We start from the raw sequence: 14669 nt of genomic DNA on the forward strand, positions 1-14669 counted from the left end.
TAGAGATTGTACGACCGTGGAACGTTCGTTTCATTAATACAGTTTCATCTGTACCAAAAGATGAACTCTCTGAACTTTTATTAACTGTGGTGAAGGGAGGGGTGTTGGCGTTTATTCCCCTTTAAAATAAGTAAAACTTATTGAGTCAAAAGTTTTCTGATTGCATTGTGGATTCAGAGAATGTTTTTTGTCAGTGAACCAATTTGTGAAATCAGGGTGTGCATCTTTTTGCAGTCTTTTAGTCTAAGTCACAGGTGTCGAACTCCAGGCCTCGAGGGCCAGTGTCCTGCATGTTTTAGATGTGTCCTTGATCCAACACAGCTGATTCAAATGGCTAAATTACCTCCTCAACATGTCTTGAAGTTCTCCAGATGCCTGCTAATGAACTAACCATTTGATTCAGGTGTGTTGACCCAGGGTGAGATCTAAAACCTGCAGGACACCGGCCCTCGAGGCCTGGAGTTCGACACCCCTGGTAAGTTGAGGACCTTCAACAGATTCCTGCCTGATGATCTGGGACTGTACACTCATAGAAAAATAACAGCACATTTGTTAAAGATCCTATGGCTTTAATTGTTTTAGTCTAATATTTAAATCAGGACTGAAATGAATCTTGAGCAGGTCTAGGGCCATTCAATTAAATTCTGTCCAGTTTTATTTATACAGCGCAAAATCACAACAGCGATTGCCTCAAGGCCCTTTATATTATAAGGTAAATACCCTGCCCTTTTACCCTAGTATTAGGGTAAAGACCCCAATAATACAGAGAGATGACCCAGCTATGAGCAAGCACTTGGTGACAGTGGGAAAGAAAAACTCCCTATTAACAGGAAGAAACCTCTAGCAAAAACTGAAATTTGATATTCACTTTTCTTGGTTGATGTTTTTTTGCTACAATAGGGATTCTAAAAAACAGAAATGAAATAATAGCTATTATAACAGCCCAGCAATGAAGAAATAAAAGCAAGAATGAAAGTTATGTGTCACTAAAACACATTGTTTGGATATGAGGTTGGAGACATGGTAGCAACATGACATGGCAACCTTCTTAGTGTTTTTTTCTTTGATTAACATCAAATAATAAGGGGCAGGGAAAGAAATACTAGGGGGCACATATTCATTGTCATTTTTTGACAATAATAACATAAGAAGATGCATTATTATAGATATAAATATAACTTTTACCTGTCGGTTTAATGTAATTTGGTGGTATAAAGTGTAAAGTGGTGCCATATAGGGTTAAAATAAAATGAGTCCTTACCATAAACCCTGAGGAACTCCAGAAATCAGTGAGAGGTAGCGTGGACTCATGAGTGGAAAAAAACACAACTTTTATATTGTCATATAAGGACAAAAACACTTTGCAGCTGCTGTCTATAACATGACTAAAGTCTGATAAAAAAAAGTTTTATAACTATGAGTTGTTACATTCAGATGGCTCGAGGCCAGTTTCTTGAATGAGTGATTACACAGTCTTGAAAAATCTTGGGACACAGCCAAAGGATAAAGAACCGTTAATTATCCATTACTTCACACAAAAATATGGCAAGCCTTCACAGGGCTTAAGGGGTGTTTGGGCTCATTTAAGGAGACTGGTTTAAAACTCAATATACTAAAAAATATTTTGAATATTCCTCAACAGATAGCTTACACTGATTGAAACATGAACGATTTGAAAGACTTTAGTGTAAAAACAAAAGAGTGCAAAACTGTGTTAATAAGTCTGAATTAAAACAGGGATGAAGCATGCACTGAAGTTTGCACTTCTCACTTGGGTCATTTCATGTCAAATTAACCAAACTTTCTGCTTGACCATCTCCAAGTTGCATAAAAATTGTATGTCAGAACATAAAGATGTTTTTTTTAACTGGTCCATCAATGGCACTTTCAGTCCCTTAGTTTGGCACATTGAATGTTCTCAGAGATTATTAAAGATAAAAGCCTGAAAATTTCCCTGGTCTTTTTTTATATCATCAAACCGAACCAGATTCTGTAATTTGGAATGGATACATCAAAAGTTATCAAAAATGCAAATTGTTTTAGATGGAGTTACGTAGGTTTCGAAAAGGAAAAATATTCACATATTAAACAAAATTATTTTCTAGGTTATAATTAGGTACCATCTTCATTTTATAAATCAACTTTATACCATTCAGAAATTATCTGTAGTTGTTTTTTATTAACATTGCTCAATTATGGTCATTTACATGACTGTTGAACTTTTTTTTATGATAAGAAAAACCAGTGAAGATTTCAGGCGTTTATCTTTAATAGTCTTCAGGATATTCATGTTCAAACATTGCCTCAGTTTTCAATGAAAATGAAACTAGGTCAACAGATCAGTTTTCAAAGAATATATATCTTGAAAACTACTATGATGTATGAAGCTGAAGTTTCACAGCACTTATTATATAAAAAAACAAACAAATTGACATTAATAATGTGCCTAAAGCCTAATCTTCCCCCACCTCAGTTTCACTCGTCATTCTTTTCTATGAGTGCAAATGTCATAATTGATCCAGAGTGCCCAGAGTATCCTACACTTTAAAATGTGCAACCGAATCTAAAGTGGATGCAGAAACTAAGCTGAAAACACTTAGTATGCTGTTGCTACCAAAATTAGGTTAAAATTTCAACCCACTTGCTTTCAAAAGCGCAAGCATATTTTGAAACCCTTGTTTACCCTTTGGAAATTACTATCAAATAAAAACAGTGATCAGATATGCAGAAGTCAACAAAATTTATGAGGCCAATACACATGCCCTTGGTAAATGCTTGGTCCAAAATATGCCTGTGATTAAGTGTAGACTGAAGAACATGTGGTGTTGTAAAACAGATTAATTAAATATGTTTAGAAACTCTGTGGCAAATGAGTGGGAGTTTTGTCAACACGGATATTAAAACAGAAGCGGAAATGATTTTTACCGCAAGCAGTGGATGATAACAGATCTGAGAAGATCTATGAAGGAGGATCACAATGTCACAAAGAGTGGGGTAAAACTACAAAAATCTTAATAAAGGGGTGTTTGAACAGTCCATCAATCCCAGTTATACCAATTACTACTGGTACAAGGTAGCCTGGATACATCGTCAGAAACATCAGCACATGCTCCATTCACACTTCACTTTTTTCCGTAATCTAAAGGTAGTTTTTCTTTGGCCTCACTGTTCATGCAGATGATGGACAATCCAAATACATGACGACATACCTCTGGTACAGCGTAATGGCCCACTAAAGGTTATGTAGATACTTGACACGTTAAAAAAATTTGACCTTTTGTATATCCTCAGGATCAAACAACAGTAGGAGTGAACAGGATGCAAAGAGTCAAGTACGGTACAGTTTGAGAGATTAAAGTAAGCTTGCTGTCTTTAATCACTTTAATACTATCTCCGTGTTGGAATGTCTTCATTTTAAAGTTTGACTTTTTCTAACTGCTACAATTTTGGTAATGAGTGTTTTTCTGTTTTAAAGAGCAACTTGACATTTTCAGTCACTGAGCTCCTTGACCCCATGAATGTGTGCACGGATCGATCTTCCTACTAATAGAAAAATAGAAAATTTGCTTTCATTTCCAGAAAACGTACCTAAACGAATTGATCGCCACCAAGGCAGTTGTTTGTACTCAGAAATACAAAGAACTCTGGGCAAAAAGAAAGCGGTTTAAATAAGGTGGCTTCTCTATACGTCTGTCCACTCTGTTCCTCGCGTTTTTCTACCACACAGATTAGGTCATTACGGTCTTCTCCTTTCCCCCTTTGTTTTCCTACTTTCCATCCCTCGCAAATGAGATCATTGCACTGATTTCATTCCAGCTGTTATGGGCTGAGGCCACATTCCAGCACACAGCCACAGATCACAGGCTTATACAGAGAGTCTCTCCCAGCTGTGTAATTCTTAACAGCTGCAGCGCAAGTTATGAGATTTGAGCAAGAACACCAGTCTTACTCAATTAAATCCCAATCCATGGTGGAAAAACGTTGAGCCACAGTATTAGTGATGGACTAATGTTGCTTGCATTGTATTGAGGGCATAACTGATCAAACCACAGAGATTTAATATGTGGCCTTTCTGAATGTTAGGTTGCTTTAACTTCTTAAACAAGTTTAAATTTGGAGGCTGAACGCCTGTGGCCCTCTGGGGACATCTAGTGGTTGCAAATAAATAGTACACAAAAAGGGTTATTTTTATGGTAAGTTTATAACCAGATTCCTCTTTTAACATTTACAGAAGAATAGAAGCCACAGTAAAAAAAATAGTTTAATGCAGTTTCTCTATATGAATCACACCCATCGCAGATTATTCTCTGGCAGATTTTCTTTGGCAGATTTTCTCACTAAACTACACACACAAAAAAAATTTCATTGACCGAGATGATTTTTTTTTAACCCTGTCGGTTTGATTTCAGAATTCTTTGTATATCATACACAAAAGAGAACTTTTTAAAGTAAATTCAACCACCAACAGTTATTGTCTGCACGTTTCTCCCTGACACTAAACAGAAGGTTACACAAAGATGAGGCTGTTCAACCTGGGCTATTCTGTCTGCCAAACCATTGAAACCACTGAATTTTCAGTCACGCAGGCCTTCCCTGCCCAATAACATACGTCACTAACCCTTGTCATCACATTCATGCTGTGATTGTTGTGTTGGCTATTTACGAGTTAGATGAATGGGTTAGAGAAGTGAATATTGTAAAGATGTTGTAAATGCTGTCTTCAGGAAACATTTACAACATCATAAAGCTGTCAAGCTCCCATTGTTCCAGATTAGGAAATGATCAGGCGGCATTTTTTCCTGATTTAGCTGTAATGAAATCTCACTAAGCCAACATGTCTTACAGCCATACACTATGTGAACAGAACATCTTAATAATGCCATCATACAATGTCTGCAGTTACAGCTACTGAAACTGTAGACTTGTTTCCATAGAAATGTTTGAATTAGGTTGCTGCCTATTTTCTCTGATTGGGGTTTCGTTTTGTCAAGTCAGTCAGCGGCTGGGTCCCTCCCGGTGACTAAACAAATCATGATGGCTATGATGAATGTAAACAAAGCAAGAATGTACAGATTCTCCACAGGAAAGTACAGGGAGAGCTATTGAAACCCCATCAAGTACAATAAAACTGTTATTCTTCAGGACCTGATTTACACAGGTCACAGACCAAGAGATGGGTAAATCACAATTTGGACAAGTCCAACTTCTCAATTGCTAAAGAAAGAAGGTAGTTGTTTTAAAACTAATACTGTGTGTGTATGTGTGTGAGTGAATGTGCATGTGTGTGCATGTGTGTTGGGGGCTGTTCATTTTTTTGTTCTCCTCTTTTTTAATCCCCAGCTACCCGGTTTCATTCTGACTCCCTGGTTTCCCCCTGAAACCAGGAAGTGTCTTTTAATTTGTTTCAGTTTCCATTTGAAGATTTTGTTACAGTAGATATTATGTCATTACTTGACTGCTCTCTGTGACGTCTGAGAGAAATTTCTGTACCACAAATAAGCCTCGCATAGAAGTGGGATACCTAACCTATTAGGAAAACAGGTTGGGCATGCCCAACAGGTTAGCAAGTCATGACATCACAGTGACATAACAATAAATGGTGAGCTAATGTAGTGTTTGGTCCTGGAAATACTAATGAATAGGTTCTCCAGATTTAGTGTATTTCGCTTTTGTTGCATTACATTTGTTAAAAAATAAATCTACATACACAATTGCTTCTTACTGAAAAGTTGCTGTGGTTCAACTCTTTCACCATCGGAATGCACAAACATCAAATGTTTTGTCACCTGACATACATGCACATAGCAGAGCAGCCTGTCATGTCAAAAATATTCCAGCTACAAGTATGATCCAAAACAACTACAGCTGAGAGCAAATGACGAATCATGTCTTCAATGGGAATGTGCAAGGACTGGGTTTAATAATATGAATGTCAGCGACACAGTGCTTGAGGCTACCTAAGTATTTTTGTCTGAGGCCTTGGGAAGAAATGTGAGTACAGTAGATGCCTCCCCTGATACCTGAAAGTGCCAAGAAGCACCAACGCCTATCCATATATGGACCATCATTGAAAAATTACATCTCAAGGGGGAAATGGATCCAAATTATTCCTTGTTTCCAAGGAAATAGAAATCAAAGTGATTTGAGTAAGAAGGCTTGTGGACCGTTGAAAATCATTTTGTGATCCAGGTGTGCCATGGTTTGCTTGGGCCTCCAAAATGATGACCTATGCTCCTTCCTGTGCTAAAACTATGATGCCATCAGGTTCAGGCAAGTGGATCGTTTTTGTAGCTTGGTCTCAGTGTGCTAAAACATGCATGCTGCTGGTTTCAGAAAAACGTCAGCATGCACAGTTATTTCAGAACATAGAAATCAAATCTAAAATAAGTTACTTATCTTTGATTACTGCAATAAATAAATAAATAACCCTAATATTGATTGCTGAATTGGACTGTGGTTACACAAGGTTAAAAGGATTAGTGCATCTGATTTTTGGCATGCAGTTTACTATATGAAGAAGCTATTTAAAAACTATTTGCTTAGAGGTTCAAAATTGCTGGTTCTATTTTTCTTACCATTTACTTCAGCTAGGTTTAATGTAGATTAAGTTTTAGCTGTTTAGCCACATTAATAATACAGTACAATTATCTGACAAATTTAAAGACAAGAGGGTACAGACACGTTAACAGCAGAGAATACAAAGTTGCAGTTCGATTCACTTGGTATGAGGAAATAGTGTGGCCAAAGGAAGGGGAATTTGGAAGTACTGATGATGAGGCTGTAAATTGCAGGAATTAGCCTGGCAGTAGCAACAGCCATTCAAAATATGTTTAATGTTCATTATTGTTTTGCAGAGGAAGAATGTAACCAGATTCCCTTATTGTTCACTTCTTGTACTGTTTTGAATTTTTTTATCCAAAAAGAACCAGTATTGGCCAATATAAGTTCACATGACAGAAAGAGGTTCCTTCTTTATATGTTTCTACTGTAACCTTAGACATGATAGAGGAAATCTGTTCTGAGCCATGACATGTTCCAAACTATACTTAAAATTAATCCTGGATAGGCCAACTTTGATAACTTAATAAAAATGCTCCTTAGTGTATTACGGTCCTGTATATGAATGTAAGGGGACCACTGTGGAAGCTCTGATGCTTTATTGCACAGAAAAAGTGCTTTGAATTTTAGCCCTATTCACTTACATTGAAACCACACTTCCCAGGAAGAATTCTCAAAGGCTCACTGTAACAAACCAGGTACCTGTCATTTAAACCAATGGCACTGATGGCTGTTCTAGTCACCTATATTCTAGATAACTGGTGACTGAGCTCTTAGTCTTTTTATAATATGAAAACACTTCATAAGCACATCTAAGTGCAAGACATCACAGTGTGATCAAGAGAAACATTATGTCTGTTTCCTCTGACTCTACTTAAACAGAGGGAAGACCTGTTTGCATGACTGTTGTTTTTTTGTAGACCCAAGCAAGCACTAAACGCAGATATTGTTGCACATTTCCTGCTTGTAAGTAAACTGAACTTTTCTCTAAGAGTCCATGCCCCTGACAGAACGATCGGGCCACAGAAATGGATTCAGTTGTCCAACGTTCTTTTGTTCAACATGAAGCTCAATTGGAAAGACATGAACAAATACTGCAACACATCTCTGGATAACAGGATGCCATGCTCCAAAGGCCGAGTTCACCAATGTCTAACCCAGTTTCACCCCAATCAAATCCCAGTTCTTCCTCTGTTGCTACTGTTTCTCCACCTCAGCTTACGACAAGTCTTCTCTGGTGAGTTGGAGAAAAGTGGTGGCGTCTTCACTCAGTGTTTTCTGGCATTTAGGTAGCAGAGCCATGCCTATTCATCTGACAGTGCTAAGCTCGCATTTTCTTGTAGAACTATTACAAGAACGCATGCTGCAGTGGGCACAGGTGGTCCTAAATTCTCACCCTGACCTGTCATATGTGGATTTTCTTTCCAAGTTCAGAAGTTTTTTCAACAAGGCATAGACTGTTTTCACTTCACCAAGATAAGAGAAGTTTTGCAGATTGATCCACTGATTTTTAGATTCTTGCAGTTGAAGCAGGATGTTTAACCATGTTAAATAGCAGCCTTACCTCAGATGTGAGGAAAATCCTTTCAGATTGGATTTTTGCATGGTTTATGACACAATATGGGGACTGAGTTTGCATCATAAGAACTCTCTGCCTCTTTGGAATTACTTATTTTGATGTGTATCACGATTGATGATCACATATGGGAGTATTGGTGCCCATGGGTCACAATTCTCAGGGTGCATTGCATTGGAGAGTTCCCAGCTCTGGTGGAGTTTCCACAGAGAAGCAAACTATGCTATGCCGCAAATAAGACAATGAATGAGGCCAACCCATGCAACTTGGCCTAACCCATCTCACCCCCACACCCTATATTGTCCTTCCTTTCAACCTGTTGCTACCGTGTTCATTAAAACCTGACCTGTACAACACCTATCACTTTGTCCCAATCAAAGAGTGAACTGGAAGGCTGCTTTCGACATTCACCTAGCTCAGTTTCAAGTTTCCAGTAATGCCATGTGGCCTCAATAACACACCTACAGTCTTCCAATTCTACTTAAATTGTTTTGTTTACAATAGCTCTGTTAGGTCCACCAAAAATCCTTCAGAACAAATTCTTTATTAAGGGAAAGAAATGTGAATTTTATGTTTATCCCGTTTCTTTCCTACGCCACATCATTGACATCATTGAATCAACACTGACCTGGCCAAGGTGCAGGCAGTAGTCGACTGGCCCGATCAGTCCACCCAGAAACAGCTCCAATAAGTTTTGCTAACTTTTATCACCTTCCTTACACTCGTTTCACCTCATCACCGCATCCAAATTTCCTTTTCTCATTGTTTCTCCCCAGCAGAACATAACTGTGATGTCTGTGACCAACAGCTCTTTATAGGGAAACTGAACTGGCCCTGGAAAAGTGGATACACAGGTTGGTGGGCACTGAGCATCCTTTCATTCTTTGGACAGATCATAAAAACCTCACCTACCTCAAAGCAGCCAAACACCTCAATGTCTGGCAAACTGGGTGGACTCTGTTCTTTACCCTTTTTAACTTAGTTATCACTTACAGATCCTGATCCTAGAATATAAGACCAGACCTGTCAGTTTTCATCCTCTGATTTTGCTTCTCTTACATAGGAGATTGAGTTCCTGTTGCCTTCTGACCTCATTGAAAGTGGGCCTGTCTATTGTAAGAAGGATCATGGATGTCAGGAGACATGGGCGAGGACTCCAGTCATTTTGGGATTCCCACCATTTGTATGGCATTACTAAGCACACTTGTGCGTCATCTTCAAATTACACTGCCTCTGCTCAAAAGGAGGGAAGACTTTCATTCAGGACATGATTGCTGAACTAACACCCCATAATCAGCTCCTGTCTGAACATTTGGCTTTGTTTTTGTCCATCTTCCAACTCCTGTACAAGAAATCCTGGTGTACTTTGGGAGAGAGTTTGGTGACAGCAATTATCTTCATTAGATTGTTGTTTTGTGGAGCTAAGCTTGCACTAAACAAAGAGTTTTGCACATTTCCTGCTTGTAAATAAACTTAACTTATATTCTAAGTCCCACATTTGAGTTCATTCAGTCTTTTTCCCTTATCACAGCTTCAATATTTAAAATAATAATACTTTCAATGCATTTCTTTAAAACTGGCATAGTGTCACAGTGGCTGTGTGTCTTGCAAATGCAGGACCCAAAACACGAGGAATAAACTATTAGGTGGTTTTATTAAAGTAAACTAAAGCACAAAAATAACATGAATAACAAACCCAGGAAAATCACATCTTTGACACAAGAACAGACTGCAAGGGAGGACACAAACATGAGGGAGAACAGAAGCCCACTTTAGGATGAGTATTTGTCAGACATGAGAGCAGCTTTTTCTTCCCCCTATAAACCTAACTTTTGTATTTGTCGTCAAGGTGACATAAGACGACTGTTAGGGTGGAGGCAGAAAAAAGTTGTTCAGAAGGTTGATAATGAGGTCTTTTTATTAGTTCTTTCACATTGTTATATATACAGTGCAGCCAACTAAAGCAAAATAAATTAGAAAAGTTTAAAGGAAAAAGATAACATTTCCATTTAAAGATCATCCTAACAAAATTGAAACAGCATTGTACTTCATGGGCAAACCCCCTTTAACAAGGGCCTCTGACACTATGGGCCACCTACATCATGACCTACCATACTGCCCCTCCAAGAGAGTGGCCTCCCACTCGTTGAAATAGCAGTTAAATACCACTTAAGGATTAAATAAATTAATAACGCTCAATCTGTCATTCAAATATAATGATGATAAGTTAACAGTTGGAACATTAGCAAAAATATTTTTAGAAAATGCCTCAATTCTGCAAATGTTTAAAACCAACAGATTCTTTAACCTCACCAAATGCCACCCCTCCTTCATCCTACACTTGGCACATTCCCTCCCAGGAACTTTACCATAAAAGGAGGCCAGAAATGGCTTTTGCTAGCTGGAGGTCAGGTGTAGTCTGGAGGGGAGGTGAGAAACAAAGTAGACACAAATCTTAAAATACTATGCAACTTTTTCCATGGATTTTAAAATAGTCTGTTTGCGAAATATACAGCAGTTAGATTAAAGGCACTGCGGGATGATTGGAGATCACAGGCTCCCTGTGACAATGACATTTTGTCATCATGCAGCTTATGTACTTCTGCTTGCGTTAATTCATAGATTAGCTAATAAAACTTCGGTTTTTTTGAGGGAAAATATTACAATTGTGTATTTGTATGTGACTAAGGAGGGGTTTTTTTGTTTTGTTTTTAAAAAGTGAAAAAGTTAGGGTTCAAATTTGGTTTTATTATAAAAAAAAAAGGTCAAGCGGGGGGTGCTGGGAAGTGTTTTAATGCCGCAGATGAGGCGCCAAAACTGAAAGTGAAACTTTCGCGAGCAGCAAACGAGCAGGAGCTACGATTAACGGTGCTAGCAAAGACAAGATGATAATAAATAAAGGTTACACACGCTTACAACTACCGACACATTCACACTGATTGATGTTTAAGGTGCATCGTACCTGTTACTGCTTTGTTCAATGAGACACGACTGGGAGTGAGTAATGAATGGGTATATAGGTTTGTTTATTTGGACGCAGGGAAAGCGAATTTCCTCTGGACTTTTTCCCCTCCATCAGCACGACGAGGGGAAATTTGGCCATCAGCGATAAAAGGCACCCAAAATAACAGGATCTTCGTTAAGCGTGGAAGGTACTGACAAGGTAAGGTTGTTCTTTACAAATCTGTTGATATATATCTTAAAAACAAAAAAGGTTAATGTTAAATAATGACGTAATAATACAAAATAAGAGTGGTTATAAATTGCACAAGTATTATAGAAGTAGGTGTGGCTTGTTTAATATTTAAGCTCTTTGAGTTGACTGATTCCTTTTAGCATCACAAATGCTGCCGTTAATATCAACTTCTCTTTCCACAGAGTGTGTTATGACTTTATTTATCTAATCTTATTATTTATTTATTCAGGCAGTTGGACACTGATCAGAGTTGATGGCAGTGCATTTCTGCTATTGCAGTGGGTTATTACAAGTGCAGCTTTACTGCCATTTGTAAATACAGGTGTAATGTCTTTAAGCATGTGCATCCAAGAGCCTGTACTACTTTTATTGCATTTTTACTGACTTCCTTTGTGCCCTCTTCTTCCAATTTTTATTGATTTTTCATGATTACCTCCCTGTTCTGTCTTTTTTTTTCACTCAGATGAAGTGGTTTGCTTTCAGCATCATCTGTGCAGTTTTCCAAATCAGTTACCAGAATCCAAAGCACTGGACTCTGTTGCCCAACAGTAAGTTTGATAGTTGGGAGAATCTGTCACCCTAAGTTTAAATGATTGATTCTTTTCAATCCCTTGAATGTGAATCTGTCTCCCGATAGTTCTGGTTTTGGAGGTGGATGGCACTTTGGCTGAGCAGAACCTGTTGTGTATGGAGTCGCCAGAGGAGCTCATTGGGAGTGCCAACCAGAGCCAAGAAATCTTTTGGAAGAAGAATGGAATAGATCAAGCTCAGAGGGGAAACTCATATCGAGTGCAGCTAGAGGAAAGCTTAGGGGGGGGCAACTACACCTGCCACAGTGAGGATGGATCTCTTCTCAATCATACTATTGTTCTCATCAAAGAAGATAAGAGCAAAAGGCGGAAGATACTAGTGAAAACTGACGAAGGTGTGTGCAAATTTGACACAAATTATACAGCTGAGAAAACTGGATACATTTTAAAGTATTTGTCTTGTGCTCTCTGAATCGTCTTGTTAGATTATCTCAAGTGCACGGCTCAAAATTACAGCGGCGAGTTCTACTGCTCCTGGACCTGGCACAGCAGCCGCAGTGGCAGAGTAGCATTTATCAAAGCTCATCGGTAAGCGCACGTTGTACTGCTGAAACCCTTTCGGTTCTGCTCACCAATAACAACAATAAGTCATCATGTAGGAGCTGAGATTGCAGAAAGACATCCATAAACGCCCAGTTATGAAAGGAAACATGTTTGTGATTTTTAAAGGTCATGTACAGGGAACCGTATTCCATGTTTAAAAAAGATATGATAATAATAATACAGCTGCAAATGTTTGTCCATGAGAATCTTGTACAACCACTTGACTAGAAAAGTTAAAAAAACATGCATTTCTACAGTGTTCCTGACAGCAACGCAAAGTGCTCTGTCGATACCAGCGGCCAGTGGACGTGCTCCTCAGGTTACGGCAACTTCAGCTGTACCTTGAGCGACAACAGGATCTCCTGCCTGGACAAACAGCATTGCCCTTACGCCGAGGAGAGCAAGCAGATCTGCGTCACTGTGTTCGTGTTGAGCCAGCACTTTCTGTTGGAGGAATATTTTCAGCGCTTTTACTTGTCAGAGATTGGTGAGAATTCTTTGGAGGAAGCTTCCTCTTTTATGGCTTTTCATTGTTTTGGTCTTACTCTGGTGTTTTGCTTCCGTCTTAAACAGTGAAACCTGACAAGGTGGAGATTGCTCAAGTCAACACCACAGTGATACAGTGGAGTTACCCGAGCTCCTGGAGCAGCCCCTACTCCTACTTCCCTCTCACCTTCCAGATTGCACAGCTCAAGGATGGTTGTGAGAGCTGTGACAACCCTTGCAACAACTATCAAGTAAGTGCCATTTACAGACTGTAAATATTTCCAGAGGAAGAAATGAATATAATGATACACCATATGTGTTAATTGATATGATACAGTGCATGAAGGGTACATGTATAAATGCGTTGGGGGTTTTTTTGTTTGTTTTTTTTAATTTCAGGCTTTGACACTCCACTCTACAGACACTTTTCAGTTCAAAGTGAAGCAAAGGGCTAAGGCTGTGTGCGTCAGAGCAAAAGATGCTTTCTCTTTCTCACAATGGAGCGAGTGGAGCCATAAAAGGTTGGTGCCACTCAGTACTGTAACATGGGACACTCGGCATCCGTTTCTTCTGTAAATCTTGCAAGCCACACGTTTTTCCCCATAGGTTGTGATCACATGTCAGAGTGCCGACTGCGTGTTGTCTCTTGGCCTTGTCATTTCCACTTTTTACATAACTCACCGATGGCTGTGGTGTGTTTTTGAGCCTTAAACTTCAGTCTGTCACAGTGCCAAATGATTCTTTTATTTCTTTTCTGTTTACAGGCTGAGGAACCACAGGAAGAAGAGGAACAAGCACCTGAACAAACGAATATAAAAGAGGAGAATCGTGGCACTTTATATATTTATTTTACAGAATAATTTTTTTTTTTATTATTATTTTTTTTTTTTGTAATTTCTAATTGTGCAAGTAAATAAAGTTGAGTTTTGCTAAGCTTGGACTTTTTGTCACCTGTCTGTTGCATAATATTGGTGAAACCAAATATAAGCTACCAATCAAATTAACACATCACCCAGATTTCAGACATAATCAGGAGACACTATAGAAGTCATTCAAGAAATGACTGTAGCACTGTTTTCCTATCAGCTTTCAGAAAGGTCAGTGATGTAATATTAAACCCCATTTTGCAGAGAACAATGTTTGAATAACACATGTAGATGGAAATCAGGTGCACAGAATTTCTGTCCTTTCCCTAACCAGTTAGGTGAGAGTGTAGTTTTCGGTAGAAACTCCTCTTTGCTCTGGGACAAAAAACAGAAGTTTCATTAAAACAATTGTTATTAGTCAAGATCTGGCACCTGTGGTTTCCTATATGTGCTTCTTGCAAGGACTTTTTTTTTTTTTTTTTTTTTTATCAATTGCCTTCTCCATGGTTATATTACAAAATTATAATTTCAGATTAAATCATCACGCATCTGCTTTATACTGAACTAGCTGGCAGCTCTGACTTTTCCATGGGATTCTCTAAAGGACAATACTTTTCTGTAAGGTCAATATATAAACAATTTCTGCCAGTATTGATATATTAGTAGAGCAGCATTTTCCCTTAGCTAAATACAGTAATATCAAAACTGAGCTCAGAGTTCCTCAGCATGCTTGGTTTCGAACACCCCTATAAGAGGAAGCGCACATGTGATAATGTAAGCTTAGTCAAACAGCTCGGCAGTGACCTTTAAACAAAGGAATTGTCAATGTGATTAAAACTATTAGTCAACACAAT

At 38.5% G+C, this 14669-nt stretch overlaps 1 protein-coding gene across 1 annotated transcript; it reads left to right on the forward strand.

Annotated features, from left to right (window-relative positions):
• The first annotated feature begins 10515 nt into the window (after positions 1-10515).
• On the forward strand, positions 10516-13850 carry il12ba (interleukin 12Ba). The gene is made up of 9 exons (XM_085475016.1): positions 10516-10564; positions 11214-11297; positions 11794-11878; positions 11968-12255; positions 12346-12448; positions 12721-12950; positions 13037-13200; positions 13349-13470; positions 13714-13850. The coding sequence occupies exons 3-9, from the start codon at positions 11794-11796 to the stop codon at positions 13763-13765; spliced, it is 1044 nt and encodes a 347-aa protein (XP_085331142.1). The 5' UTR covers positions 10516-10564; positions 11214-11297; the 3' UTR covers positions 13766-13850.
• Positions 13851-14669: the final 819 nt, after the last annotated feature.

Source organism: Copadichromis virginalis, linkage group LG2 (genome assembly GCF_057382275.1).
Source record: "Copadichromis virginalis isolate Kocher_CV1m ecotype Utaka linkage group LG2, C_Virginalis_male_GT1.1, whole genome shotgun sequence".
Taxonomy (NCBI): Eukaryota; Metazoa; Chordata; class Actinopteri; order Cichliformes; family Cichlidae; genus Copadichromis; species Copadichromis virginalis.

Bases quoted from the DNA above. Each gene is read 5' to 3' on its own strand.
- il12ba (XM_085475016.1), top strand. From the start codon at position 11,794: ATGAAGTGGTTTGCTTTCAGCATCATCTGTGCAGTTTTCCAAATCAGT. The intron at 11,879-11,967 runs GTAAGTTTGATA...GTCTCCCGATAG, and splicing joins CTGGACTCTGTTGCCCAACA to TTCTGGTTTTGGAGGTGGAT. The intron at 12,256-12,345 runs GTGTGTGCAAAT...TCGTCTTGTTAG, and splicing joins ACTAGTGAAAACTGACGAAG to ATTATCTCAAGTGCACGGCT.